We start from the raw sequence: 27892 nt of genomic DNA on the forward strand, positions 1-27892 counted from the left end.
ATCCCAGCCATCCAATCTACCTCATCTCAGCCATCCAGCCTACCACATCCCAGCCATCCAATCTACCTCATCTCAGCCATCCAATCTACCTCATCCCAGCCATCCAATCTACCTCATCCCAGCCATCCAATCTACCTCATCCCAGCCATCCAATCTACCTCATCTCAGCCATCCAGTCTACCACATCCCAGCCATCCAATCTACCTCATCCCAGCCATCCAATCTACCTCATCCCAGCCATCCAATCTACCTCATCCCAGCCATCCAATCTACCTCATCCCAGCCATCCAATCTACCGCATCCCCATACTGTATGTATTTATTTATCTTGTTCCTTTGCACCCCAGTATCTCACATTCATGTTCTGCACATCCTACCATTCCAGTGTTTAATTGCTATATTGTAATTAATTTGCCACCATGACCTATTTATTGCCTTACCTCCCTTACCCTACCTCATTTACACATGCTGTATAAAGACTTTTCTACTGTATTATTGATTGTATGTTTGTTTATTCCATGTGTAACTCTGTGGTCCTTCTGTAGGTCCTTCTGTAGCTCAGTTGGTAGAGCATGGCGCTTGTAACGCCAGGGTAGTGGGTTCGATTCCCGGGACCACCCATACGTAGAATGTATGCACACATGACTGTAAGTTGCTTTGGATAAAAGCGTCTGCTAAATGGCATATATTATTATTATGTGTTGTTGTATGTGTCGAACTGCTTTGCTTTATCTTAGCCAGGTCGCAGTTGCAAATGAGAACTTGTTCTCAACTAGCCTACCTGGTTAAATAAAGGTGAAATAAATCAAATTAAAATATATGTATATAAATGTACCACCATCAAGCTGCTTAGGGAAGAGATCCTCCGGCTGTTCGGGTGAGAGAAAAGGATAGCCTGCTGTCGAAGTACACCAACCTTGCTGTAACCGAGGCAAACCAAATCTCCTATAGCAAAGCTGTTGATAAATCGGGCGGCGTTGATCTGTCCCAATCGAACGGACAGAAGTTAAGCTCAACTTCGCGGCCATTGGGAGACTGGACACTCACAAGGCCTAGAAGGCCAGCATCCCGGAGTCGCCTCTTCACTGTTGACGTTGAGACTGGTGTTTTGCGTATACTATTTAATGAATCTTCCAGTTGAGGACTTGTGAGGCGTCTGTTTCTGTATAGAAATACATAGAGACTCTCTGCTCAGTACTGTATAGAAATACATAGAGACTCTCTGCTCAGTACTGTATAGAAATACATAGAGACTCTCTGCTCAGTACTGTATAGAAATACATAGAGGCTCTCTGCTCAGTACTGTATAGAAATACATAGAGGCTCTCTGCTCAGTACTGTATAGAAATACATAGAGACTCTCTGCTCAGTACTGTATAGAAATACATAGAGGCTCTCTGCAAAGTACTGTATAGAAATACATAGAGGCTCTCTGCTCAGTACTGTATAGAAATACATAGAGGCTCTCTGCTCAGTACTGTATAGAAATACATAGAGACTCTCTGCTCAGTACTGTATAGAAATACATAGAGACTCTCTGCAAAGTACTGTATAGAAATACATAGAGGCTCTCTGCTCAGTACTGTATAGAAATACATAGAGACTCTCTGCTCAGTACTGTATAGAAATACATAGAGACTCTCTGCAAAGTACTGTATAGAAATACATAGAGGCTCTCTGCTCAGTACTGTATAGAAATACATATAGGCTCTCTGCTCAGTACTGTATAGAAATACATAGAGGCTCTCTGCTACAGTACATAGAGGCTCTCTGCTCAGTACTGTATAGAAATACATAGAGGCTGCTCAGTACTAGAAATACATAGAGGCTCTCTGCTCAGTACTGTATAGAAATACATAGAGGCTCTCTGCTCAGTACTGTATAGAAATACATAGAGGCTCTCTGCTCAGTACTGTATAGAAATACATAGAGGCTCTCTGCTCAGTACTGTATAGAAATACATAGAGGCTCTCTGCTCAGTACTGTATAGAAATACATATAGGCTCTCTGCTCAGTACTGTATAGAAATACATAGAGGCTCTCTGCTCAGTACTGTATAGAAATACATATAGGCTCTCTGCTCAGTACTGTATAGAAATACATAGAGGCTCTCTGCTCAGTACTGTATAGAAATACATAGAGGCTCTCTGCTCAGTACTGTATAGAAATACATAGAGGCTCTCTGCTCAGTACTGTATAGAAATACATAGAGGCTCTCTGCTCAGTACTGTATAGAAATACATAGAGGCTCTCTGCTCAGTACTGTATAGAAATACATAGAGGCTCTCTGCTCAGTACTGTATAGAAATACATAGAGGCTCTCTGCTCAGTACTGTATAGAAATACATAGAGGCTCTCTGCTCAGTACTGTATAGAAATACATAGAGGCTCTCTGCTCAGTACTGTATAGAAATACATAGAGGCTCTCTGCTCAGTACTGTATAGAAATACATAGAGGCTCTCTGCTCAGTACTGTATAGAAATACATAGAGGCTCTCTGCTCAGTACTGTATAGAAATACAAAGAGGCTCTCTGCTCAGTACTGTATAGAAATACATAGAGGCTCTCTGCTCAGTACTTTATAGAAATACATAGAGGCTCTCTGCTCAACTGTATAGAAATACATAGAGACTCTCTCTGCTCAGTACTGTATAGAAATACATAGAGACTCTCTGCTCAGTACTGTATAGAAATACATAGAGGCTCTCTGCTCAGTACTGTATAGAAATACATATAGGCTCTCTGCTCAGTACTGTATAGAAATACATAGAGGCTCTCTGCTCAGTACTGTATAGAAATACATAGAGGCTCTCTGCTCAGTACTGTATAGAAATACATAGAGGCTCTCTGCTCAGTACTGTATAGAAATACATATAGGCTCTCTGCTCAGTACTGTATAGAAATACATAGAGGCTCTCTGCTCAGTACTGTATAGAAATACATAGAGGCTCTCTGCTCAGTACTGTATAGAAATACATAGAGGCTCTCTGCTCAGTACTGTATAGAAATACATAGAGGCTCTCTGCTCAGTACTTTATAGAAATACAAAGGCTCTCTGCTCAGGTTCTCTGCTCAGTACTGTATAGAAATACATAGAGACTCTCTGCTCAGTACTGTATAGAAATACATAGAGGCTCTCTGCTCAGTACTGTATAGAAATACATAGAGACTCTCTGCTCAGTACTGTATGGAAATACATAGAGGCTCTCTGCTCAGTACTGTATAGAAATACATATAGGCTCTCTGCTCAGTACTGTATAGAAATACATAGAGGCTCTGCTGTACTCAGTACTGTATAGAAATACATAGAGGCTCTCTGCTCAGTACTGTATAGAAATACATAGAGGCTCTCTGCTCAGTACTGTATAGAAATACATAGAGGCTCTCTGCTCAGTACTGTATAGAAATACATAGAGGCTCTCTGCTCAGTACTGTATAGAAATACATAGAGGCTCTCTGCTCAGTACTGTATAGAAATACATAGAGGCTCTCTGCTCAGTACTGTATAGAAATACATAGAGGCTCTCTGCTCAGTACTGTATAGAAATACATAGAGGCTCTCTGCTCAGTACTGTATAGAAATACATAGAGGCTCTCTGCTCAGTACTGTATAGAAATACATAGAGGCTCTCTGCTCAGTACTGTATAGAAATACATAGAGGCTCTCTGCTCAGTACTGTATAGAAATACATAGAGACTCTCTGCTCAGTACTGTATAGAAATACATAGAGGCTCTCTGCTCAGTACTGTATAGAAATACATAGAGGCTCTCTGCTCAGTACTGTATAGAAATACATAGAGGCTCTCTGCTCAGTACTGTATAGAAATACATAGAGGCTCTCTGCTCAGTACTGTATAGAAATACATAGAGGCTCTCTGCTCAGTACTGTACTCCCCATCATCATTATGTTTGTTTACAGATTAGCACAATGACAGCAGACCACATCAGATCTGATCAGCCTCATATTCCACAGTCTAATGTTATGTCTAAACCAGCCTGACAGGCTGACCTGGGGAAGTCACTGTGCTGCTCTACTACTCTCTAATCCCATGTTGAGAGAGAGAGAGAGAGAGAGAGAGAGAGAGAGAGAGAGAGAGAGAGAGAGAGAGAGAGAGAGAGAGAGAGAGAGAGAGAGAGAGAGAGAGAGAGAGAGAGAGAGAGAGAGAGAGAGAGAGAGAGAGAGGGGAGAGGTTATTTAACTATAGAGGCACCATCTTTCATTCCCTAAGGGGTTGTGTGTGTGTGCGTGCGTGCGCAGTACCTTAATCTACTTTGGCTCAACTGCTGGCTGGGTGGGGATCATTAGCCAAATCATAGGCCACAGTTTCGGCAATGGGTGGATGGATGGAGGGGTAGAGGGATAATGAGGTGGATTAACAGTAGCCCCAGTTGTTGTTTTGGGGTGGGGAGGAGGGGTGGATGTGTGGGAGCTTAGTGTGTGGATTTGTTTTTGATTTGATTTTGTTATTAAAGGGTGGATAAGTGGTTTAATGCATTAGCTGATGGATGGAACCACCAATGCACATGGATGGGTGTGGGCGGGGAGTATAGGGAATTAGTTAGTGGTATGTTTGTGACACGTGGCCTATTTAGCTCCTCAGGCCAATCACAGTTCACTAGTAATCTATACACTATCAGACTACTGATGACATTACATTGCATCAGGACTGTTCTAACCTAGGGCGGGGCAGTGTACCGTATTTTACGATATACCAGTATTGATACACTGACCGGTTTGGGTTTTTACTTTACCTTCTATAACAGTATTTGAGTGTTTGGGTTGTTAAATGTGATACTGCGTGTGTAACGTACATTTTCATCATTTACTACTTGAGTCCTCTCTCTCTCCGCTCTTGCTCTCTCTCCGTGCTGCTTTCCACACAGACTTAGCCCAGCCCCGTGTCACTCAAGGAGCGCATTTGTTGTTCTCTGTACACAAGACACTTGCGTCCAGTCTATACATGGGCAATACAGCACATTTATTATTATTATTATTATATATTTTTTAAAAACCTTTATTTAACTAGTCAAGTCAGTTAAAGAACAAATTCTTAATTACGGCCTACCAAAAGGCAAAAGGCCTCCTGTGGGGACGGGGGCTGGGATTAAAAATAAACAAATAAAATATAAATATAGGACAAAACACACACCATGACAAGAGAGACAACACAACACTAAAAAAAAAACACAAAGAGAGACCTAAGACAACAACATAGCAAGGAAGCAAAACATGACAACACAGCATGGTAGCAGCACAACATAACAACAACATGGTAGCAACACAACATATGGTGCAAACATGATTGGGCACAGACAACAGCATGGTAACAACACAACATGACAACAGCATGGTAACAACACAACATGACAACAACATGGTAGCAACACAACATAACAACAACATGGTAACAACACAACATAACAACAACATGGTAGCAACACAACATAACAACAACATGGTAGCAACACAACATGACAACAGCATGGTAACAACACAACATGACAACAACATGGTAACAACACAACATGACAACAACATGGTAACAACACAACATAACAACAACATGGTAGCAACACAACATAACAACAACATGGTAACAACACAACATAACAACAACATGGTAGCAACACAACATAACAACAACATGGTAGCAACACAACATGACAACAGCATGGTAACAACACAACATAACAACAACATGGTAACAACACAACATAACAACAACATGGTAACAACACAACATAACAACAACATGGTAGCAACACAACATAACAACAACATGGTAGCAACACAACATAACAACAACATGGTAACAACACAACATAACAACAACATGGTAACAACACAACATATGGTGCAAACATGATTGGGCACAGACAACAACATGGTAACAACACAACATGACAACAGCATGGTAACAACACAACATGACAACAACATGGTAGCAACACAACATATGGTGCAAACATGATTGGGCACAGACAACAGCATGGTAACAACACAACATGACAACAGCATGGTAACAACACAACATGACAACAACATGGTAGCAACACAACATAACAACAACATGGTAACAACACAACATAACAACAACATGGTAGCAACACAACATAACAACAACATGGTAGCAACACAACATAACAACAACATGGTAGCAACACAACATAACAACAACATGGTAGCAACACAACATGACAACAACATGGTAGCAACACAACATAACAACAACATGGTAACAACACAACATGACAACAACATGGTAGCAACACAACATATGGTGCAAACATGATTGGGCACAGACAACAGCATGGTAACAACACAACATGACAACAACATGGTAGCAACACAACATGACAACAACATGGTAGCAACACAACATATGGTGCAAACATGATTGGGCACAGACAACAGCATGGTAACAACACAACATGACAACAACATGGTAGCAACACAACATAACAACAACATGGTAACAACACAACATAACAACAACATGGTAGCAACACAACATAACAACAACATGGTAGCAACACAACATAACAACAACATGGCAGCAACACAACATAACAACAACATGGTAACAACACAACATAACAACAACATGGTAGCAACACAACATAACAACAACATGGCAGCAACACAACATAACAACAACATGGTAACAACACAACATAACAACAACATGGTAGCAACACAACATAACAACAACATGGTAACAACACAACATGACAACAACATGGTAACAACACAACATAACAACAACATGGTAACAACACAACATAACAACAACATGGTAACAACACAACAGAACAACAACGTGGTAGCAACACAACATAACAACAACATGGTAACAACACAACATATGGTGCAAACATGATTGGGCACAGACAACAGCATGGTAACAACACAACATGAGAACAGCATGGTAACAACACAACATGACAACAACATGGTAGCAACACAACATATGGTGCAAACATGATTGGGCACAGACAACAGCATGGTAACAAAACAACATGACAACAGCATGGTAACAACACAACATGACAACAACATGGTAGCAACACAACATAACAACAACATGGTAACAACACAACATAACAACAACATGGTAGCAACACAACATAACAACAACATGGTAGCAACACAACATAACAACAACATGGTAGCAACACAACATAACAACAACATGGTAGCAACACAACATAACAACAACATGGTAGCAACACAACATAACAACAACATGGTAGCAACACAACATGACAACAACATGGTAGCAACACAACATATGGTGCAAACATGATTGGGCACAGACAACAGCATGGTAACAACACAACATGACAACAACATGGTAACAACACAACATAACAACAACATGGTAGCAACACAACATAACAACAACATGGTAGCAACACAACATGACAACAACATGGTAGCAACACAACATATGGTGCAAACATGATTGGGCACAGACAACAGCATGGTAACAACACAACATGACAACAACATGGCAGCAACACAACATAACAACAACATGGTAACAACACAACATGACAACAACATGGCAGCAACACAACATAACAACAACATGGTAGCAACACAACATAACAACAACATGGTAGCAACACAACATGACAACAGCATGGTAACAACACAACATGACAACAACATGGTAACAACACAACATGACAACAACATGGTAACAACACAACATGACAACAACATGGTAGCAACACAACATAACAACAACATGGTAACAACACAACATAACAACAACATGGTAACAACACAACATAACAACAACATGGTAACAACACAACATGACAACAACATGGTAACAACACAACATGACAACAACATGGTAGCAACACAACATAACAACAACATGGTAACAACACAACATAACAACAACATGGTAACAACACAACATAACAACAACATGGTAACAACACAACATAACAACAACATGGTAACAACACAACATAACAACAACATGGTAACAACACAACATAACAACAACATGGTAACAACACAACATAACAACAACATGGTAGCAACACAACATAACAACAACATGGTAACAACACAACATAACAACAACATGGCAGCAACACAACATAACAACAACATGGTAGCAACACAACATGGCAACAATATGGTAGCAACACAACATAACAACAACATGGTAGCAACACAACATATGGTGCAAACATGATTGGGCACAGACAACAGCACAAAGGGCAAGAAGGTAGAGACAACAATACATCACACAAAGCAGCCACAACTGTCAATAAGAGTGTCCATGATTGAGTCTTTGAATTATCTACACATGAAACAATGTTGATGACAGCAATGCTGTTTTCTCTTTGCTTCTTAATATAAATCAACTAGTGTTCTATAGTTACACTTTTAGTTTGTGTTTCTTACATCAGCAAACAGCCAGTTTTTCTTAGTAATTTGTGCCTGAATCTTGTTAGCCATTAATGCTAATTGCTAGCTAGCTAATACATGTACTGAGTCAGAGCAAACATAACTAGCTATACAGCCTGATAATACCAGTAATACCAATTTGTAAGTCGCTCTGGATAAGAGCGTGAAATGACTTAAATGTAAATGTGTAGACCTACACCTGCATGTTTTTTGTGCAACAGTATCTTCTAAATCAAAGAGGAATAAGCGAAGCCGTATGTGACAGTGTGGAAAGGATCTCAAGTGAGTGCAGGGAATGTAGAAATTGATGAAAATGCTGAAAAAGTTTAATTGAACACTATAAAACAATCAGAATGGAGAAAGCCCCATTGAAATAACTTGTAGAATGTTTGTGTTGCCACCCTAGGATCATACACAACTCATAAAGCACATTTACAACTTTTATTATTCAAAAACATCAAATACGGTCAAATGCTGTGATAACGTCCCATTTAAAAAAAAATACTGTGATATGATATTTTGGCCAGAGACCGTATCGACCAGCCCTATTCTAACCCTAAAGGGCCAGAGACCGTATCGACCAGCCCTATTCTAACCCTAAAGCGCCAGAGACCGTATCGACCAGCCCTATTCTAACCCTAAAGCGCCAGAGACCGTATCGACCAGCCCTATTCTAACCCTAAAGCGTCAGAGACCGTATCGACCAGCCCTATTCTAACCCTAAAGCGCCAGAGACCGTATCGACCAGCCCTATTCTAACCCTAAAGCGCCAGAGACCGTATCGACCAGCCCTATTCTAACCCTAAAGCGTCAGAGACCGTATCGACCAGCCCTATTCTAACCCTAAAGCGCCAGAGACCGTATCGACCAGCCCTATTCTAACCCTAAAGCGTCAGAGACCGTATCGACCAGCCCTATTCTAACCCTAAAGGGCCAGAGACCGTATCGACCAGCCCTATTCTAACCCTAAAGCGCCAGAGACCGTATCGACCAGCCCTATTCTAACCCTAAAGCGCCAGAGACCGTATCGACCAGCCCTATTCTAACCCTAAAGCGCCAGAGACCGTATCGACCAGCCCTATTCTAACCCTAAAGCGTCAGAGACCGTATCGACCAGCCCTATTCTAACCCTAAAGCGTCAGAGACCGTATCGACCAGCCCTATTCTAACCCTAAAGCGCCAGAGACCGTATCGACCAGCCCTATTCTAACCCTAAAGGGCCAGAGACCGTATCGACCAGCCCTATTCTAACCCTAAAGCGCCAGAGACCGTATCGACCAGCCCTATTCTAACCCTAAAGGGCCAGAGACCGTATCGACCAGCCCTATTCTAACCCTAAAGCGCCAGAGACCGTATCGACCAGCCCTATTCTAACCCTAAAGCCAGAGACCAGAGACCGCCCTATTCGACCAGCCCTATTCTAACCCTAAAGGGCCAGAGACCGTATCGACCAGCCCTATTCTAACCCTAAAACCCTAAAGCGCCCATCAGAGACCGTATCGACCAGCCCTCAGAGACCGTATCGACCAGCCCTATTCTAACCCTAAAGCCCTATTCTAACCCTAAAGCCAGAGACCGTATCGACCAGCCCTATTCTAACCCTAAAGCGCCAGAGACCGTATCGACCAGCCCTATTCTAACCCTAAAGCGTCAGAGACCGTATCGACCAGCCCTATTCTAACCCTAAAGGGCCAGAGACCGTATCGACCAGCCCTATTCTAACCCTAAAGCCATCAGAGACCGTATCGACCAGCCCTATTCTAACCCTAAAGGCCAGAGACCGTATCGACCAGCCCTATTCTAACCCTAAAGCGTCAGAGACCGTATCGACCAGCCCTATTCTAACCCTAAAGGGCCAGCCCTATTCCGTATCGACCAGCCCTATTCTAACCCTAAAGCGTCAGAGACCGTATCGACCAGCCCTATTCTAACCCTAAAGGGCCAGAGACCGTATCGACCAGCCCTATTCTAACCCTAAAGCGCCAGAGACCGTATCGACCAGCCCTATTCTAACCCTAAAGCGCCAGAGACCGTATCGACCAGCCCTATTCTAACCCTAAAGCGCCAGAGACCGTATCGACCAGCCCTATTCTAACCCTAAAGCGCCAGAGACCGTATTGACCAGCCCTATTCTAACCCTAAAGCGCCAGAGACCGTATCGACCAGCCCTATTCTAACCCTAAAGCGTCAGAGACCGTATCGACCAGCCCTATTCTAACCCTAAAGCCAGCCAGAGACCGTATCGACCAGCCCTATTCTAACCCAAAGCCCTATTCTAACCCTAGAGCAGAGACCGTATCGACCAGCCCTATTCTAACCCTAAAGCGCCAGAGACCGTATCGACCAGCCCTATTCTAACCCTAAAGCGTCAGAGACCGTATCGACCAGCCCTATTCTAACCCTAAAGGGCCAGAGACCGTATCGACCAGCCCTATTCTAACCCTAAAGGGCCAGAGACCGTATCGACCATGCTGAATTCTAACCCTAAAGCGCCAGAGACTGTATCGAATACCAGCCCTATTCTAACCCTAGAGCATCAGAGACCGTGAAATGCGACCAGCCCTATTCTAACCCAAAGCGCCAGAGACCGTATCACCAGCACTATTCTAACCCTAAAGCGCCAGAGACCGTAGACCCCACAGTGAAATGCTGAATACAACAGCTGTAGACCTCACAGTGAAATGCTGAATACAACAGCTGTAGACCTCACAGTGAAATGCTGAATACAACAGCTGTAGACCTCACAGTGAAATGCTGAATACAACAGTTGTAGACCTTACAGTGAAATGCTGAATACAACAGCTGTAGACCTCACAGTGAAATGCTGAATACAACAATTGTAGACCTTACAGTGAAGTTCTGAATACAACAGCTATAGACCTGACAGTGAAATTCTTACGTACAAGCCCTAACCAACAAGTAAAAAAAAAATTGATGTGTAAAAAAATTGAAGAAAAAAAGTAACAAATAATTAAAGAAGAGCAGTAAAATAACAATAGCGAGGCTTTATACAAAAAAGGGGTACCGGTACAGAGTTAATGTGGAGGCTATATACAGGGGGTACCGGTACAGAGTTAATGTGGAGGCTATATACAGGGGTACTGGTACAGAGTCAATGTGGAGACTATATACAGGGGTACCAATACAGAGTTAATGTGGAGACTATATACAGGGGGTACCGGTACAGAGTTAATGTGGAGACTATATACAGGGGGTACCGGTACAGAGTTAATGTGGAGACTATATACAGGGGTACCGGTACAGAGTTAATGTGGAGACTATATACAGGGGGTACTGGTACAGAGTTAATGTGGAGGCTATATACAGGGGTACCGGTACAGAGTCAATGTGGAGACTATATACAGGGGTACCGGTACAGAGTTAATGTGGAGGCTATATACAGGGGTACCGGTACAGAGTTAATGTGGAGGCTATATACAGGGGGTACCGGTACAGAGTTAATGTGGAGGCTATATACAGGGGGTACCGGTACAGAGTTAATGTGGAGGCTATATACAGGGGTACCAGTACAGAGTTAATGTGGAGACTATATACAGGGGATACCGGTACAGAGTTAATGTGGAGACTATATACAGGGGGTACCAGTACAGAGTTAATGTGGAGACTATATACAGGGGGTACCGGTACAGAGTTAATGTGGAGACTATATACAGGGGGTACCGGTACAGAGTTAATGTGGAGACTATATACAGGGGTACCGGTAGAGTTAATGTGGAGACTATATACAGGGGGTACCGGTACAGAGTACAGAGTAATGTGGAGACTATATACAGGGGTACCGTACAGAGTTAATGTGGAGGCTATATACAGGGGGTACCGGTACAGAGTCAATGTGGAGACTATATACAGGGGGGTACCGGTACAGAGTTAATGTGGAGACTATATACAGGGGTACCGGTACAGAGTTAATGTGGAGACTATATACAGGGGGCACCGGTACAGAGTCAATGTGGAGACTATATACAGGGGGTACCGGTACAGAGTTAATGTGGAGACTATATACAGGGGGTACCGGTACAGAGTTAATGTGGAGACTATATACAGGGGTACCGGTACAGAGTTAATGTGGAGACTATATACAGGGGGTACCGGTACAGAGTTAATGTGGAGGCTATATACAGGGGCTACCGGTACAGAGTTAATGTGGAGACTATATACAGGGGGTACCGGTACAGAGTTAATGTGGAGACTATATACAGGGGGTACCAGTACAGAGTTAATGTGGAGGCTATATACAGGGGGTACCAGTACAGAGTTAATGTGGAGACTATATACAGGGGGTACCAGTACAGAGTTAATGTGGAGACTATATACAGGGGGTACCGGTACAGAGTTAATGTGGAGACTATATACAGGGGGTACCAGTACAGAGTTAATGTGGAGACTATATACAGGGGTTAATGTGGAGACTATATACAGGGGGTACAGAGAGTTAATGTGGAGACTATATACAGGGGGTACCGTACAGAGTTAATGTGGAGACTATATACAGGGGGTACCGGTACAGAGTTAATGTGGAGACTATATACAGGGAGGTACCGGTACAGAGTTAATGTGGAGACTATATACAGGGGGTACCGGTACAGAGTTAATATATACAGTGGAGACTATATACAGGGGTACCGGTACAGAGTTAATGTGGAAGCTATATACAGGGGGTACCGGTACAGAGTTAATGTGGAGACTATATACAGGGGGTACCGGTACAGAGTTAATGTGGAGACTATATACAGGGGGTACCGGTACAGAGTTAATGTGGAGACTATATACAGGGGGTACCGGTACAGAGTTAATGTGGAGACTATATACAGGGGGTACCGGTACAGAGTTAATGTGGAGGCTATATACAGGGGGTACCAGTACAGAGTTAATGTGGAGACTATATACAGGGGGTACCGGTACAGAGTTAATGTGGAGACTATAAACAGGGGGTACTGGGGTACAGAGTTAATGTGGAGACTATATACAGGGGGTACCGGTACAGAGTTAATGTGGAGGCTATATACAGGGGGAGTTAATGTGGAGACTACCAGTACAGAGTTAATGTGGAGACTATATACAGGGGGTACCGGTACAGAGTTAATGTGGAGACTATATACAGGGGGTACCGGTACAGAGTTAATGTGGAGACTATATACAGGGGGTACCAGTACAGAGTTAATGTGGAGACTATATACAGGGGGTACCAGTACAGAGTTAATGTGGAGACTATATACAGGGGGTACCGGTACAGAGTTAATGTGGAGACTATATACAGGGGGGAACTACCGGTACAGAGTTAATGTGGAGACTATATACAGGGGTACCGGTACAGAGTTAATGTGGAAGCTATATACAGGGGGAGACAGAGTTAATGTGGAGACTATATACAGGGGGTACAGAGTTAATGTGGAGACTACAGAGTTAATGTGGAGGCTATGTACAGGGGGTACCGGTACAGAGTTAATGTGGAGACTATATACAGGGGGTACCGGTACAGAGTTAATGTGGAGGCTATATACAGGGGGTACCGGTACAGAGTTAATGTGGAGACTATATAGAGGAGGTACCGGTACAGAGTTAATTTGGAGACTATATACAGGGGGTACCGATACAGAGTCAATGTAGAGACTATATACAGGGGGTACCGGTACAGAGTCAATGTGGAGGCTATATACAGGGGGTACCGGTACAGAGTTAATGTGGAGACTATATACAGGGGGTACCGGTACAGAGTCAATGTGCAGGGCACCGGTAATTGAGGTAATATTTACATGTAGGTAGAGTTAAAGTTAAAGTCTCTCCGTCCTCTCCTCTCTCCTTCCTCTACTCTCGCCTTCCTCTTCTCTCTCCATCTTCTACTCTCTCCGTACTCTACTCTACTCTCCTTCCTCCACTCTCTCCTTCCTCGACTCTCTCCTCTACTCTACTCTCTCCTTCCTCTTCTCTCTCCTTCTTCTACTCTCTCCTCTACTCTCTCCTTCCTCTACTCTCTCCTTCCTCTACTCTCTCCATCCTCTACTCTCTCCATCCTCTACTCTCTCCGTCCTCTACTCTCTCCTTCCTCTACTCTCTCCTTCCTCTACTCTCTCCTCTACTCTACTCTCTCCTTCCTCTTCATCTTCTACTCTCCATCCTCTACTCTCTCCTTCCTCTACTCTCTCCATCCTCTACTCTCTCCGTCCTCTACTCTCTCTGTCCTCTACTCTCTCCTTCCTCTACTCTCTCCTTCCTCTACTCTCTCCTTCCCCTCCTCCTCTCCATTCTGTTTACTCCATGTGTAACTCTGTGTTGTCTGTTCACACTGCTATGCTTTATCTTGGCCAGGTCGCAGTTGCAAATGAGAACTTGTTCTCAACTAGCCTACCTGGTTAAATAAAGGTGAAATAAAAAAATTAAAAAATTCTCTACTCTCTCCTTCCTCTACTCTCTCTGTCCTCTACTCTCTCCTTCTTCTACTCTCTCCTCTATTCTCTCCTTACTCTACTCTCTCCATCCTCTACTCTCTCCTTCCTCTACTCTCTCCATCTCTCTGTCCTCTACTCTCTCTGTCCTCTACTCTCTCCGTCCTCTACTCTCTCCGTCCTCTCCCCGTCCTCTACTCTCTCTGTCCTCTACTCTCTCCGTCCTCTCCCCATCCTCTATTCTCTCCTTCCTCTACTCTCTCCATCTCTCCTTCCTCTACTCTCTCCTTCCTCTTCTCTCTCCATCATCTACTCTCTCCATTCTCTACTCTGTCCGTCCTCTACTCTCTCCATACTCTCTCCTCTCCTTCCTCTCCACTACTCTCCATCATCTCCTCTACTTTCTTTCATCTCTCGCTCCTCTCATTCAACTTCCTCTCCTTCTTCTCTGTGATTTTCCTCTGCCCTCACTCTCTTATCCTTTCTAGAATTGACTCTGTTCTCCTTTCACCCCCCTCGCCACTTCTCTCTTTGCCCTCACTTTCTTGTTTTCTCTGGCCCCACTATCTATGTTTCCATCTTATGTTTCCTCCATCTCTCCATCTGTGCTCCATTCTGGCCGAAGCTCAATAATGTAGAGGAAAAACAACTAAAACAAAGAGAGAGTGCTTAGGGTTGGGGGGTTAACACTAGGTGATATATGCTCTTTTAGGCTGAACCGTGGTGCATTAAAAGCTTTACGGCCTGTAGTCATGGTTTCCAGGAGGACATAATACAGTATGTCACCACGGCAGGAGGGTTGACCTGTTTTCCCGTGCCCTCTGGGGGAATGCCATATACTGTGACACAGGGCCCGCTGTTCCTGTTAAAGCTGTGCCCTTGTCCTGCCCCGTCCACCTAAATACCCGCTGACCTGGTTCATACTAAGCCTGGCTGTCTGTCCGCTGTCTGTCCGCTGTCTGTCCGCTGTCTGTCCGCACATTGTCAAAGCATCCATCTTAAAAAAATATTTTGTTGAACAGAATTGGAGAGTGTAGATCCAATTTTGATAAACTCCCATATCTACTGGGTGAAATATCACAGTGTGCCATCACAGCAGCAAGATGTGTGACCTGTTGCCACAAGAAAAGGGCAACCAGTGAAGAACAAACACCATTGTAAATGGTGTGTGTACTTTAACCATTTGTACATTGTTACAACATTGTATATATATATATATATATATATATATATATATATATATGACATTTGTAATGTCTTTATTGTTTTGTCTTTATGTCTTTATTGTTTTGAAATTTCTGTATGTATAATGTTTACTATTAATTTTTATTGTTTATTTCACTTTTGTATATTATCTACCTCACTTGCTTTGGCAATGTTAACACATGTTTCCCATGCCAATAAAGTCCCTTGAATTTAATTGAATTGACAGTAGATACTAGGTCAAACTCTCTCATGATGTGGGAAAATGTTGAATATCGGTATCATGACTTGTGCCACGAATGCTAAAATGTTAGGATGTGGAAGCCGTGCCAGGGACACTACACTAAAGTCTGTGTGTCTGCTTACAGGGGCAGGAAACAAATGTCATTTTGTTATTTGGTTGAACTATCCCTTTAAGCTGGGGTCACAGTCTGGTCTTAGTTGAGTGGTGAAAGTATAATTGACATGGGAGTGTAGCCTGACCGATGTTCCAGAGGGTTCTGTCCAGGTTTGAGCTCTCAGCTAGCCGTGGCTCTGGTCCTCTGTAGAATAAGAAGGATGAGAACATTCTCCTCAGGTCTGGGCTGCTGTGGCATGTCCCTCTGTCTGGGTCTCTGTTAGGGAAGAAGGATGAGGACATTATCCTCAGGTCTGGGCTGCTGTGGCATGTCCCTCTGTCTGGGTCTCTGTTAGGGAAGAAGGATGAGGACATTCTCCTCAGGTCTGGGCTGCTGAGGCATGTCCCTCTGTCTGGGTCTCTGTTAGGGAAGAAGGATGAGGACATTCTCCTCAGGTCTGGGCTGCTGAGGCATGTCCCTCTGTCTGGGTCTCTGTTAGGGAAGAAGGATGAGGACATTCTCCTCAGGTCTGGGCTGCTGAGGCATGTCCCTCTGTCTGGGTCTCTGTTAGGGAAGAAGGATGAGGACATTCTCCTCAGGTCTGGGCTGCTGTGGCATGTCCCTCTGTCTGGGTCTCTGTTAGGGAAGAAGGATGAGGACATTCTCCTCAGGTCTGGGCTGCTGTGGCATGTCCCTCTGTCTGGGTCTCTGTTAGGGAAGAAGGATGAGGACATTCTCCTCAGGTCTGGGCTGCTGTGGCATGTCCCTCTGTCTGGGTCTCTGTTAGGGAAGAAGGATGAGGACATTCTCCTCAGGTCTGGGCTGCTGAGGCATGTCCCTCTGTCTGGGTCTCTGTTAGGGAAGAAGGATGAGGACATTCTCCTCAGGTCTGGGCTGCTGTGGCATGTCCCTCTGTCTGGGTCTCTGTTAGGGAAGAAGGATGAGAACATTCTCCTCAGGTCTGGGCTGCTGAGGCATGTCCCTCTGTCTGGGTCTCTGTTAGGGAAGAAGGATGAGGACATTCTCCTCAGGTCTGGGCTGCTGAGGCATGTCCCTCTGTCTGGGTCTCTGTTAGGGAAGAAGGATGAGGACATTCTCCTCAGGTCTGGGCTGCTGAGGCATGTCCCTCTGTCTGGGTCTCTGTTAGGGAAGAAGGATGAGGACATTCTCCTCAGGTCTGGGCTGCTGTGGCATGTCCCTCTGTCTGGGTCTCTGTTAGGGAAGAAGGATGAGGACATTCTCCTCAGGTCTGGGCTGCTGTGGCATGTCCCTCTGTCTGGGTCTCTGTTAGGGAAGAAGGATGAGGACATTCTCCTCAGGTCTGGGCTGCTGAGGCATGTCCCTCTGTCTGGGTCTCTGTTAGGGAAGGAGCCCTGTCTCTCTGTTAGGGAAGGGAAGAATCTGCAGCTCAGGTTTCTCTACTGTGTATTATTGGCCAGGCAATGGATGTCAAGTTACACACACACACACACACACACACACACACACACACACACACACACACACACACACACACACACACACACAAACCACTTTAGTGCAGGGTACAGCAGTAGATGATGTCATAGTTGTTGTTGTCGCTCCTGGGTAGAGGGAAAAACTCCCATTGGTAGGCCAGAGAGGGGCCCTGGTCCTATTGGTAGGCCAGAGAGGGGGCACAGTGGTTGTTGTCGCAGCTAGATCCATCTACTCAGGGTTTTCTAAAGCTAACCAGCTTCAGTTAGCTTCACATTCCAGCTCAGGCTTCATCCGTACTACGATGGTGGATAATGCTGGTCCGCCTGCCGCTAACTGTAGCAGGCTTGTGACGGCGCGTCCTAGTCCAACGCCCAACTCTTCATTGAGACAGTGCTGAAACATCAATCCATGGGCGAGTTAGTGCCAAATGTTCATTTGTGCCGAAATAAGAAAAGTTATCTTGCAAATTCAGCAGGCTGTGGTGTGACAGGCTGTTAGAAGTGCCATCTTTATTTGAGTGCTTATCGTTATTGCCATATTTGGTGTGCTTACCAATACACAAGCACCTTTTCCCCCACTCCTATCAATATTTATTCATCTATTGGGTCTTTATCAGGCTCCTGAGTGGCACAGCGATCTATAGCACTGCATCTCAGTGCAAGAGGTTCAAATCCAGGCTGTATCACATCCGGGCGTGATCGGGAGTCCCATAAGGCAGTGCACAATTGTGCGTCGTCCGGGTTTGGCCGGGGTAGGCTGTCATTGTAAATAAGAATTTGTTCTTAATAACTGACTTGCCTTGTTAAATAAAGGTCAAATAAACAAAATATATTTATTTTTGGAACAAAAAAAAAGCATCTCCAGCGCCTGCATCACTCTGTCACATGGCCTGAAACTGCACCGTTTAGTTTCTCTCCGTCGCCCACACACTTAACATTTAGATAACAAAGCATTTGACCTTTCCATTGTGTTAACGATGGAGGATTGGTTCACTTCCAGTTTTAAAGTATTTGTTTTTTCAAGATGATTGAGGAGAAAAGTATGGTCCAACCCCTCTTGTATCTCACTGCACCCTCATATGTCTTGTCTTGGAATATGGACACAGACGTGTTAGAAGTACATTTACATTGTAATACTTCTGACAGACAACTTTCTATCTCCGTCCATAACTTTTGGACTTCATAGCATCCCCAGAAGGCAGGGATTGTTGAGTCATTTAAGCAATAAGGCCCGAGGGGGTGTGGTATATGGCCAATATACCACGGCTAAGGGATGTTCTTACTCACAACACAACATGGAGTGCTTGGACACAGCCCTTAGCTGTGGTATATTGGCCATACACCACATACCCCCGAGGTGCCTTATTGCTATTATAAACTGGTTACCAACATAATTAGAGCAGTAAAAATAAATGTTTTGTCATACCTGTGATATACGGTCTGATGTATTATGGCTGTCCACCAATCAGAATTCAGGGCACGAAGAAACACCCAGTGTATAATGTTAGTTCTACACATAAGGTGAGCCACTTTCGTATGAGCTTATTGGTCAATTGCACACAAGGTCCAACTGAAATTTGACTTCCGCTTTTATCCCAACTCCTCTGAAAGACAATGGTTTTGGAGAGGTGCGGGGGGCTGCCACACTGTTGTGGGGAGTTAAGTGCCTTGCTCAAGGGCACAACGGTAGGCAATGGTATCTAGGTTTTAATAGTGATGGCTTTCTTAGCTACCTCAATAGGTACAAATGATTTATGCTCCAAACTCCACGTCCACATAATCCTCTACTCCTTTTTAAATGTCAGTTGCTGTGATATACCTGCCTGTAATGTATGTTTAGTACATTCTAAACATAACCTGCAGAAATCATAAGTACACTTGTCTGCCTGTCTCACGCTCTGCTCTTCTCTGTGTTTTTACCCAGGATCCTTCAGTGCACAAGGTGGCCGGCGGGCGCAAGAAGACTGTGTCCTTCAGTAGCATCCCCTCAGAGAAGAAGGTTTGTTTTTAGTTTCTCTTTTTTTTATTAAGCCGTTTTAGATCTCTGTCTGTAAATATAAATGAAACGGATAACACTTTATTTGAAGGGTACCTATAATAAGGATTTCATAACACACTCATAACACACTCATAACACATTCATAACACATTCATAACACATTCATAACACACTCATAACACATTCATAACACATTCATAACACACTCATAACACACTCATAACACACTCATAACACATTCATAACACACTCATAACACACTCATAACACACTCATAACACATTCATAACACATTCATAACACATTCATAACACACTCATAACACATTCATAACACATTCATAACACACTCATAACACATTCATAACACATTCATAACACATTCATAACACATTCATAACACACTCATAACACATTCATAACACATTCATAACACATTCATAACACATTCATAACACACTCATAACACACTCATAACACATTCATAACACATTCATAACACACTCATAACACACTCATAACACACTCATAACACACTCATAACACACTCATAACACATTCATAACACATTCATAACACATTCATAACACACTCATAACACACTCATAACACATTCATAACACACTCATAACACCTTCATAAGCAGTATATAAGCACTTCATAACACATTCATAACACATTCATAACACATTCATAACACACTCATAACACACTCATAACACATTCATAACACACTCATAACACCTTCATAAGCAGTATATAAGCACTTCATAACACATTCATAAGCAGTATATAAGCATTTCATAACACCTTCATAAGCAGTATATAAGCATTTCATAACACATTCATAAGCAGTATATAAGCATTTCATAACACATTCATAACACATTCAAAAGCAGTATATAAGCATATAAGCATCTTCCGTCGCCTCCAGGTGAGCAGCGCTGCCGACTGCCTGGCCTTCATGCAGGGGGGCTGTGAGCTGAAGAAGGTGCGTCCCAACTCCCGGGTCTACAGTCGTTTCTACACCCTGGACCAGGACCTCAGCTGCCTGCGCTGGGAGCCCTCTAAGAAGGATGGGGAGCGCGCCCGCCTGGACATGGCCACTATCAGGGAGGTTAGGACGGGGAAGAGCACTGAGACCTTCCTGCATAACGGACCTGCTGCAGAACATCTGGCTGAGGAGGCAGCGTTCTCTATCATCCACGGGGATGACTACCAGGTAAGAGGCAGCGTTCTCTATCATCCACAGGGATGACTACCAGGTAAGAGGCAGCCTTCTCTATCATCCACAGGGATGACTACCAGGTAAGAGGCAGCCTTCTCTATCATCCACGGGGATGACTACCAGGTAAGAGGCAGCCTTCTCTGTCATCCACGGGGATGACTACCAGGTAAGAGGTAGCTAGTTCAGTTTAAGCTGCCTTGCCAACTTCTAATGGAATTGTCATGCCAAGGAGTTGGCAATGGAGCAGACACAGACTGGCACTCAGGCAATGTCAAATACAGTGTATTCAAACCCCTTTTCCCACATTTTTCAGATCCCTTTTCCCACATTTTTCAGATCCCTTTTCCCACATTTTTCAGACCCCTTTTCCCACATTTTTCAGACCCCTTTTCCCACATTTTTCAGACCCCTTTTCCCACATTTTCAGACCCCTTTTCCCACATTTTCAGACCCCTTTTCCCACATTTTGTTACGGTACAGCCTTATTCTAAAATTGATGTTTTCATCTCATCAATCTACACACAATACCACATGATGACAAAGTGAAAACAGGTTTGTAGAATATTTTTCAAATGTATTAAAAATAATAAACAGATACCTTATTTACATAAGTATTCAGAATCTTTGCTATGAGACTTGAAGTTGAGCTCAGGTGCATCCTGTTTCCATTGATCATCCTTGAGATGTTTCTACAACTTGATTTGAGTCCACCTGAGGTAAATGAAATTGATTGGACATGATTTGGAAAGCCACACACCTGTCTACATAAGGTCCCACGGTTGATGGAGCATGTCAGAGCAAAAACCAAGCCATGAGGTTGAAAGAATTGTTCGTAGAGACAAGATTGTGTCGAGGCACAGATCTAGGGAAGGATACCAAAACATTTCTGCAGCATTGAAGGTCCCCAAGAAAACCGTTGCCTCCATCATTCTTAAAGGGAAGAAGTTTGGAACCACAAAGACTTTTCCTAGAGCTGGGTGCATGACCAAACTGAGCAATCGGGGGAGAAGGGCCTTGGTCAGGGAGTTGACCAAGAACCCGATGGTCACTCTGACAAAGTTCCCCTGTGGAGATGGGAGAACCTTCCAGAAGGACAACCATCTCTGCAGCAGGCCTTTATGGCCAGACAGAAGCCACTCCTCAGTAAATACTGCACATCCAACCTTTTTATTTATTTTATTTATTTATTTATTTGACCTTTATTTAACCAGGTAGGCAAGTTGAAAACAAGTTCTCATTTACAATTGTGACCTGGCCAAGATAAAGCAAAGCAGTTCGACAGATACAACGACACAGAGTTACACATGGAGTAAAACAAACATACAGTCAATAATACAGTATAAACAAGTCTATATACAATGTGAGCAAATGAGGTGAGAAGGGAGTTAAAGGCAAAAAAGGCCATGGTGGCAAAGTAAATACAATATAGCAAGTAAAACACTGGAATGGTAGTTTTGCAATGGAAGAATGTGCAAAGTAGAAATAAAACTAATGGGATGCAAAGGAGCAAAATAAATAAATAAATTACAGTTTGGAAAGAGGTAGTTGTTTGGGCTAAATTATAGGTGGGCTATGTACAGGTGCAGTAATCTCTGAGCTGCTCTGATAGTTGGTGCTTAAAGCTAGTGAGGGAGATAAGTGTTTCCAGTTTCCAGAGATTTTTGTAGTTCGTTCCAGTCATTGGCAGCAGAGAACTGGAAGGAGAGGTGGCCAAAGAAAGAATTGGTTTTGGGGGTGACTAGAGAGATATACCTGCTGGAGCGTGTGCTACATGTGGGAGATGCTATGGTGACCAGCGAGCTGAGATAAGGGGGGACTTTACCTAGTAGGGTCTTGTAGATGACATGGAGCCAGTGGGTTTGGCGACGAGTATGAAGCGAGGGCCAGCCAACGAGAGCGTACAGGTCGCAATGGTGGGTAGTATATGGGGCTTTGGTGACAAAACGGATTGCACTGTGATAGACTGCATCCAATTTGTTGAGTAGGGTATTGGAGGCTATTTTGTAAAGGACATCGCCAAAGTCGAGGATTGGTAGGATGGTCAGTTTTACAAGGGTATGTTTGGCAGCATGAGTGAAGGATGCTTTGTTGCGAAATAGGAAGCCAATTCTAGATTTAACTCTGGATTGGAGATGTTTAATATGGGTCTGGAAGGAGAGTTTACAGTCTAACCAGACACCTAAGTATTTGTAGTTGTCCACGTATTCTAAGTCAGAGCAGTCCAGAGTAGTGATGTTGGACAGGCGGGTAGGTGCATGCATGTAGTTTTACTTGTATTTAAGAGCAATTGGAGGCCACGGAAGGAGAGTTGTATGGCATTGAAGCGTGCCTGGAGGGTTGTTAACACAGTGTCCAAAGAAGGGCCGGAAGTATACAGAATGGTGTCGTCTGCGTAGAGGTGGATCAGAGATTCACCAGCAGCAAGAGCGACCTCATTGATGTATACAGTGAAGAGAGTCGGTCGAAGAATTGAACCCTGTGGCACCCCCATAGAGACTGCCAGAGGTCCGGACAGCAGACCCTCCGATTTGACACACTGAACTCTATCAGAGAAGTAGTTGGTGAACCAGGCGAGGCAATCATTTGAGAAACTAAGGCTGTCGAGTCTGCCGATGAGGATGTGGTGATTGACAGAGTCGAAAGCCTTGGCCAGATCAATGAATACAGCTGCACAGTAATGTTTCTTATCGATGGCGGTTATGATATCGTTTAGGACCTTGTGCGTGGCTGAGGTGCACCCATGACCAGCTCTGAAACCAGATTGCATAGCAGTGAAGGTATGGTGAGATTCGAAATGGTCGGTAATCTGTTTGTTGACTTGGCTTTCGAAGACCTTAGAAAGGCATGGAAGGATAGATATAGGTCTGTAGCAGTTTGGGTCAAGAGTGTCCCCCCCTTTGAAGAGGGGGATGACCGCAGCTGCTTTCCAATCTTTGGGAATCTCAGATGACACGAAAGAGAGGTTGAACAGGCTAGTAATAGGGGTGGCAACAATTTCGGCAGATAATTTTAGAAAGAAAGGGTCCAGATTGTCTAGCCCGGCTGATTTGCAGGGGTCCAGATTTTGCAGCTCTTTCAGAACATCAGCTGAATGGATTTGGGAGAAGGAGAAATGGGGAAGGCTTGGGCGAGTTGCTGTTGGGGGTGCAGTGCTGTTGACCGGGGTAGGAGTAGCCAGGTGGAAAGCATGGCCAGCCGTAGAAAAATGCTTATTGAAATTCTCAATTATGGTGGATTAATCAGTGGTGACAGTGTTTCCTATCTTCAGTGCAGTGGGCAGCTGGGAGGAGGTGTTCTTATTCTCCATGGACTTTACAGTGTCCCAGAAAGTTTTTGAGTTAGTGTTGCAGGAAGCAAATTTCTGCTTGAAAAAGCTAGCCTTGGCTTTTCTAACTGCCTGTGTATAATGGTTTCTAGCTTCCCTGAACAGCTGCATATCACGGGGGCTGTTCGATGCTAATGCAGAACGCCATAGGATGTTTTTGTGTTGGTTAAGGGCAGTCAGGTCTGGGGAGAACCAAGGGCTATATCTGTTCCTGGTTCTAAATTTCTTGAATGGGGCATGTTTATTTAAGATGGTTAGGAAGGCATTTTTTTTTTAAATATCCAGGCATCCTCTACTGACGGGATGATATCAATATCCTTCCAGGATACCCCGGCCAGGTCGATTAGAAAGGCCTGCTCGCTGAAGTGTTTCAGGGAGCGTTTTACATTGATGAGTGGAGGTCGTTTGACCGCTGACCCATTACAGATGCAGGCAATGAGGCAGTGATCGCTGAGATCTTGGTTGAAGACAGCAGAGGTGTATTTAGAGGGGAAGTTGATTAGGATGATATCTATGAGGCTGCCCGTGTTTAAGGCTTTGGGGAGGTACCTGGTAGATTCATTGATAATTTGTGTGAGATTGAGGGCATCAAGTTTAGATTGTAGGATGGCTGGGGTGTTAAGCATGTTCCAGTTTAGGTCACCTAGCAGCACGAGCTCTGAAGATAGATGGGGGGCAATCAGTTCACATATGGTGTCCAGAGCACAGCTGGGGGCAGAGGGTGGTCTATAGCAGGCGGCAACGGTGAGAGACTTGTTTTTAGAGAGGTGGATTTTTAAAAGTAGAAGTTCAAATTGTTTGGGTACAGACCTGGATAGTAGGACAGAACTCTGCAGGCTATCTTTGCAGTAGATTGCAACACCGCCCCCATTGGCAGTTCTATCTTGTCTGAAAATGTTGTAGTTTGGAATTAAAATTTCTGAATTTTTGGTGGTCTTCCTAAGCCAGGATTCAGACACAGCTAGAACATCCGGGTTGGCAGAGTGTGCTAAAGCAGTGAATAGAACAAACTTCGGGAGGAGGCTTCTACCTGGCAGAGCTTGAGAGGATCTGCAGAGAAGAATGGGAGAAACTCCCCAGACACAGGTGTGCCAAGCTTGTAGCATCATACCCAAGAAGACTTGAGGGTACAATCGCTGCCAAAGGTGCTTCAACAAAGTTCTGAGTAAAGTGTCTGAATACTTACACTGAAACATGCATGAGAGCACCAGCTGTACCGGGAGACGGTGTGATCATGCTCTCCACAGCCGATGTGAGGAAGACCTTTAGACAGGTCAACATTCACTGGGCGACTGGCCCAGTACATCACTGGGGCCAAGCTTCCTGCCATCCAGGACCTCTATACCAAATTGTCAGACTCCAGCCACCCGAGTCAGACTGTTCTCTCTGCAACCGCATGGCAAGTGGTACTGGAGCGCCAAGTCTAGGTCCAAGAGGCTTCTAAACAGCTTCTACCCCTAAGCCATAAGACTCCTGAACATCTAGTCAAATGTCTACCCAGACTATTCACATTACCCCCCCCACACCCACTCTCTGTTGTCATCTATGCATAGTCACTTTAATAACTCTACCTACATGTACATACTACCTCAACTAACCGGTGCCGCAACACATTGACTCTGTACATATTGTTATTTTTTACTGCTGCTGTAACGGCTTTCTTTAGGTGAAGTAGAGGCGGGCCAAAATGCAACGTGGTTGTTATTCATTGTACTTTAATAAAGAAACTGTACATGAATAAACTAACAAAAGTGTGAAAACCTAAAACAGTCCTATCTGGTACAAAACGCAGAGACAGGAACAATCACCCACAAACACACAGTGAAACCCAGGCTACCTAAATATGGTTCCCAATCAGAGACAATGACTAACACCTGCCTCTGATTGAGAACCATATCAGGCCAGACATAGAAATAGACAAACAAGACATCCAACATAGAATGCCCACTCAGATCACACCCTGACCAAACAAAACATAGAAACATACAAAGAAAACTATGGTCAGGGTGTGACAGCTGCTCTTTAATTACTTGTTACTTTTATCTCTTATTCTTATCCGTATTTTTTGAAACTGCACTGTTGGTTAGGAGCTCGTAAGCAAACATTTCACTGTTGTATTTGACGCATGTGAGAAATACAATTTGATTTGATTTAAAAACCTGTTTTTGCTTTTTCATTATGGGGCATTGTGTGTAGATTGATGATGGGGGTGAAAACAATGTAATCAACTTTAGAATAAGGCTGTAACGTAACAAGATGTGGTAAAGGTGATTTACTTTTGACTTGTTTTACTGGGGGAAAAAATGTGTTTAATTTAATGTGATTTGTATTTCCTAGTCTCTGGACCTGGTGGCTCTCTCCCCTGACGTGGCCAACATCTGGGTAACGGGGCTGCGCTACCTGGTGTCCCACCCCTCTGTCATCGGGCATGGAGGGGGGGCAGGTGGAGGAGGAGGTCTGGGAGAGGGGAGCATCATAGGGGAGGGTAGCCTCGGCAGTAAGATGAGGAGGGATTGGCTGGCCGCAGAGTTTGCAGAGGTGGATGAAGATGGATACGGGGTCGTCTCAGAGGATACGGCCGTGGCAACCATCTGCAAGCTGTATCCTGGGATCAAGGAAGCTAAGGTGTGTGTCTGTGTGAGGGGACAGGACTACAGTTAAACTAGAGGGGGTATTGTCTTCATAGCGGTCTTACCATCTGTCCCGGCATCAAGGAAACTTAAATAAGAGGACTGGGGTAGAGTTAGATACTAATATTGTATATATGTTAATGGTAGACTGGAGTAAAACTAGTAGAAAAGGTTTAAAGATCATTAGAGTTGAGGTCAATTCCGTTATCAATTCAATCAATTGTGGCCCGGTTTATTTTATTAAATTGTCTGTGATACTTATGATAGCAATAGTTACTATAACAGCTTGAATTATAAAAATGATTGTCTTCATAGCTGGATATCTAATGTAAATATGGAACATGCTCTAGGTGGATATCCAACCTAGTTATGTAAGTTTACTTATACTTAGTAGCATGGTGGGTGTACAGATTGAGTCTGCATATAATATACACATACAGATACAGTACCAGTCAAAGGTTTGGATACACCTTCTCATTCCAGGGTTGTTCTTATTTTTGACTATTTTCTATATTGTAGAATAATAGTGAAGACATCAAAACTATGAAATAACTCATATGGAATCATGTAGTAATCATAAAAATGACCCATGCTATGTTAATATATTTTATATTTGAGATTCTTCAAAGTAGCCAATCTTTGCCTTGATGATAGCTTTCCACGCTCTTGGCATTCTCTCAACCAGCTTCATGAGTTGGTCACCTGGAATGTATTTCAATTAACAGGTGTGCCTTCTTAAAAGTTCATTTGTGGAATTTCTTTCCTTCTTAATGTGTTTGAGCCAACACATTAAGGGTTAGTACAGTATACAGAAGAGAGCCCTATTTGGTAAAATACCAAGTCCATATTATGGCAAGAACAGCTCAAATAAGCAA

The 27892-nt window shown here is 43.7% G+C and overlaps 1 protein-coding gene across 1 annotated transcript in view; it reads left to right on the plus strand.

Annotated features, from left to right (window-relative positions):
• Positions 1 to 27892, plus strand: part of LOC118386427 (inactive phospholipase C-like protein 1) — a 124989-nt gene that overhangs the window by 62845 nt on the left and 34252 nt on the right. The window contains exons 2-4 of the mRNA XM_052522868.1: positions 19761 to 19835; positions 20769 to 21056; positions 26725 to 27012. Coding sequence (XP_052378828.1) covers positions 19761 to 19835; positions 20769 to 21056; positions 26725 to 27012 — 651 coding nt within the window. The remainder of the gene's footprint in view (positions 1 to 19760; positions 19836 to 20768; positions 21057 to 26724; positions 27013 to 27892) is intronic.

This window comes from Oncorhynchus keta, chromosome 7 (genome assembly GCF_023373465.1).
Source record: "Oncorhynchus keta strain PuntledgeMale-10-30-2019 chromosome 7, Oket_V2, whole genome shotgun sequence".
Lineage (NCBI taxonomy): Eukaryota > Metazoa > Chordata > Actinopteri > Salmoniformes > Salmonidae > Oncorhynchus > Oncorhynchus keta.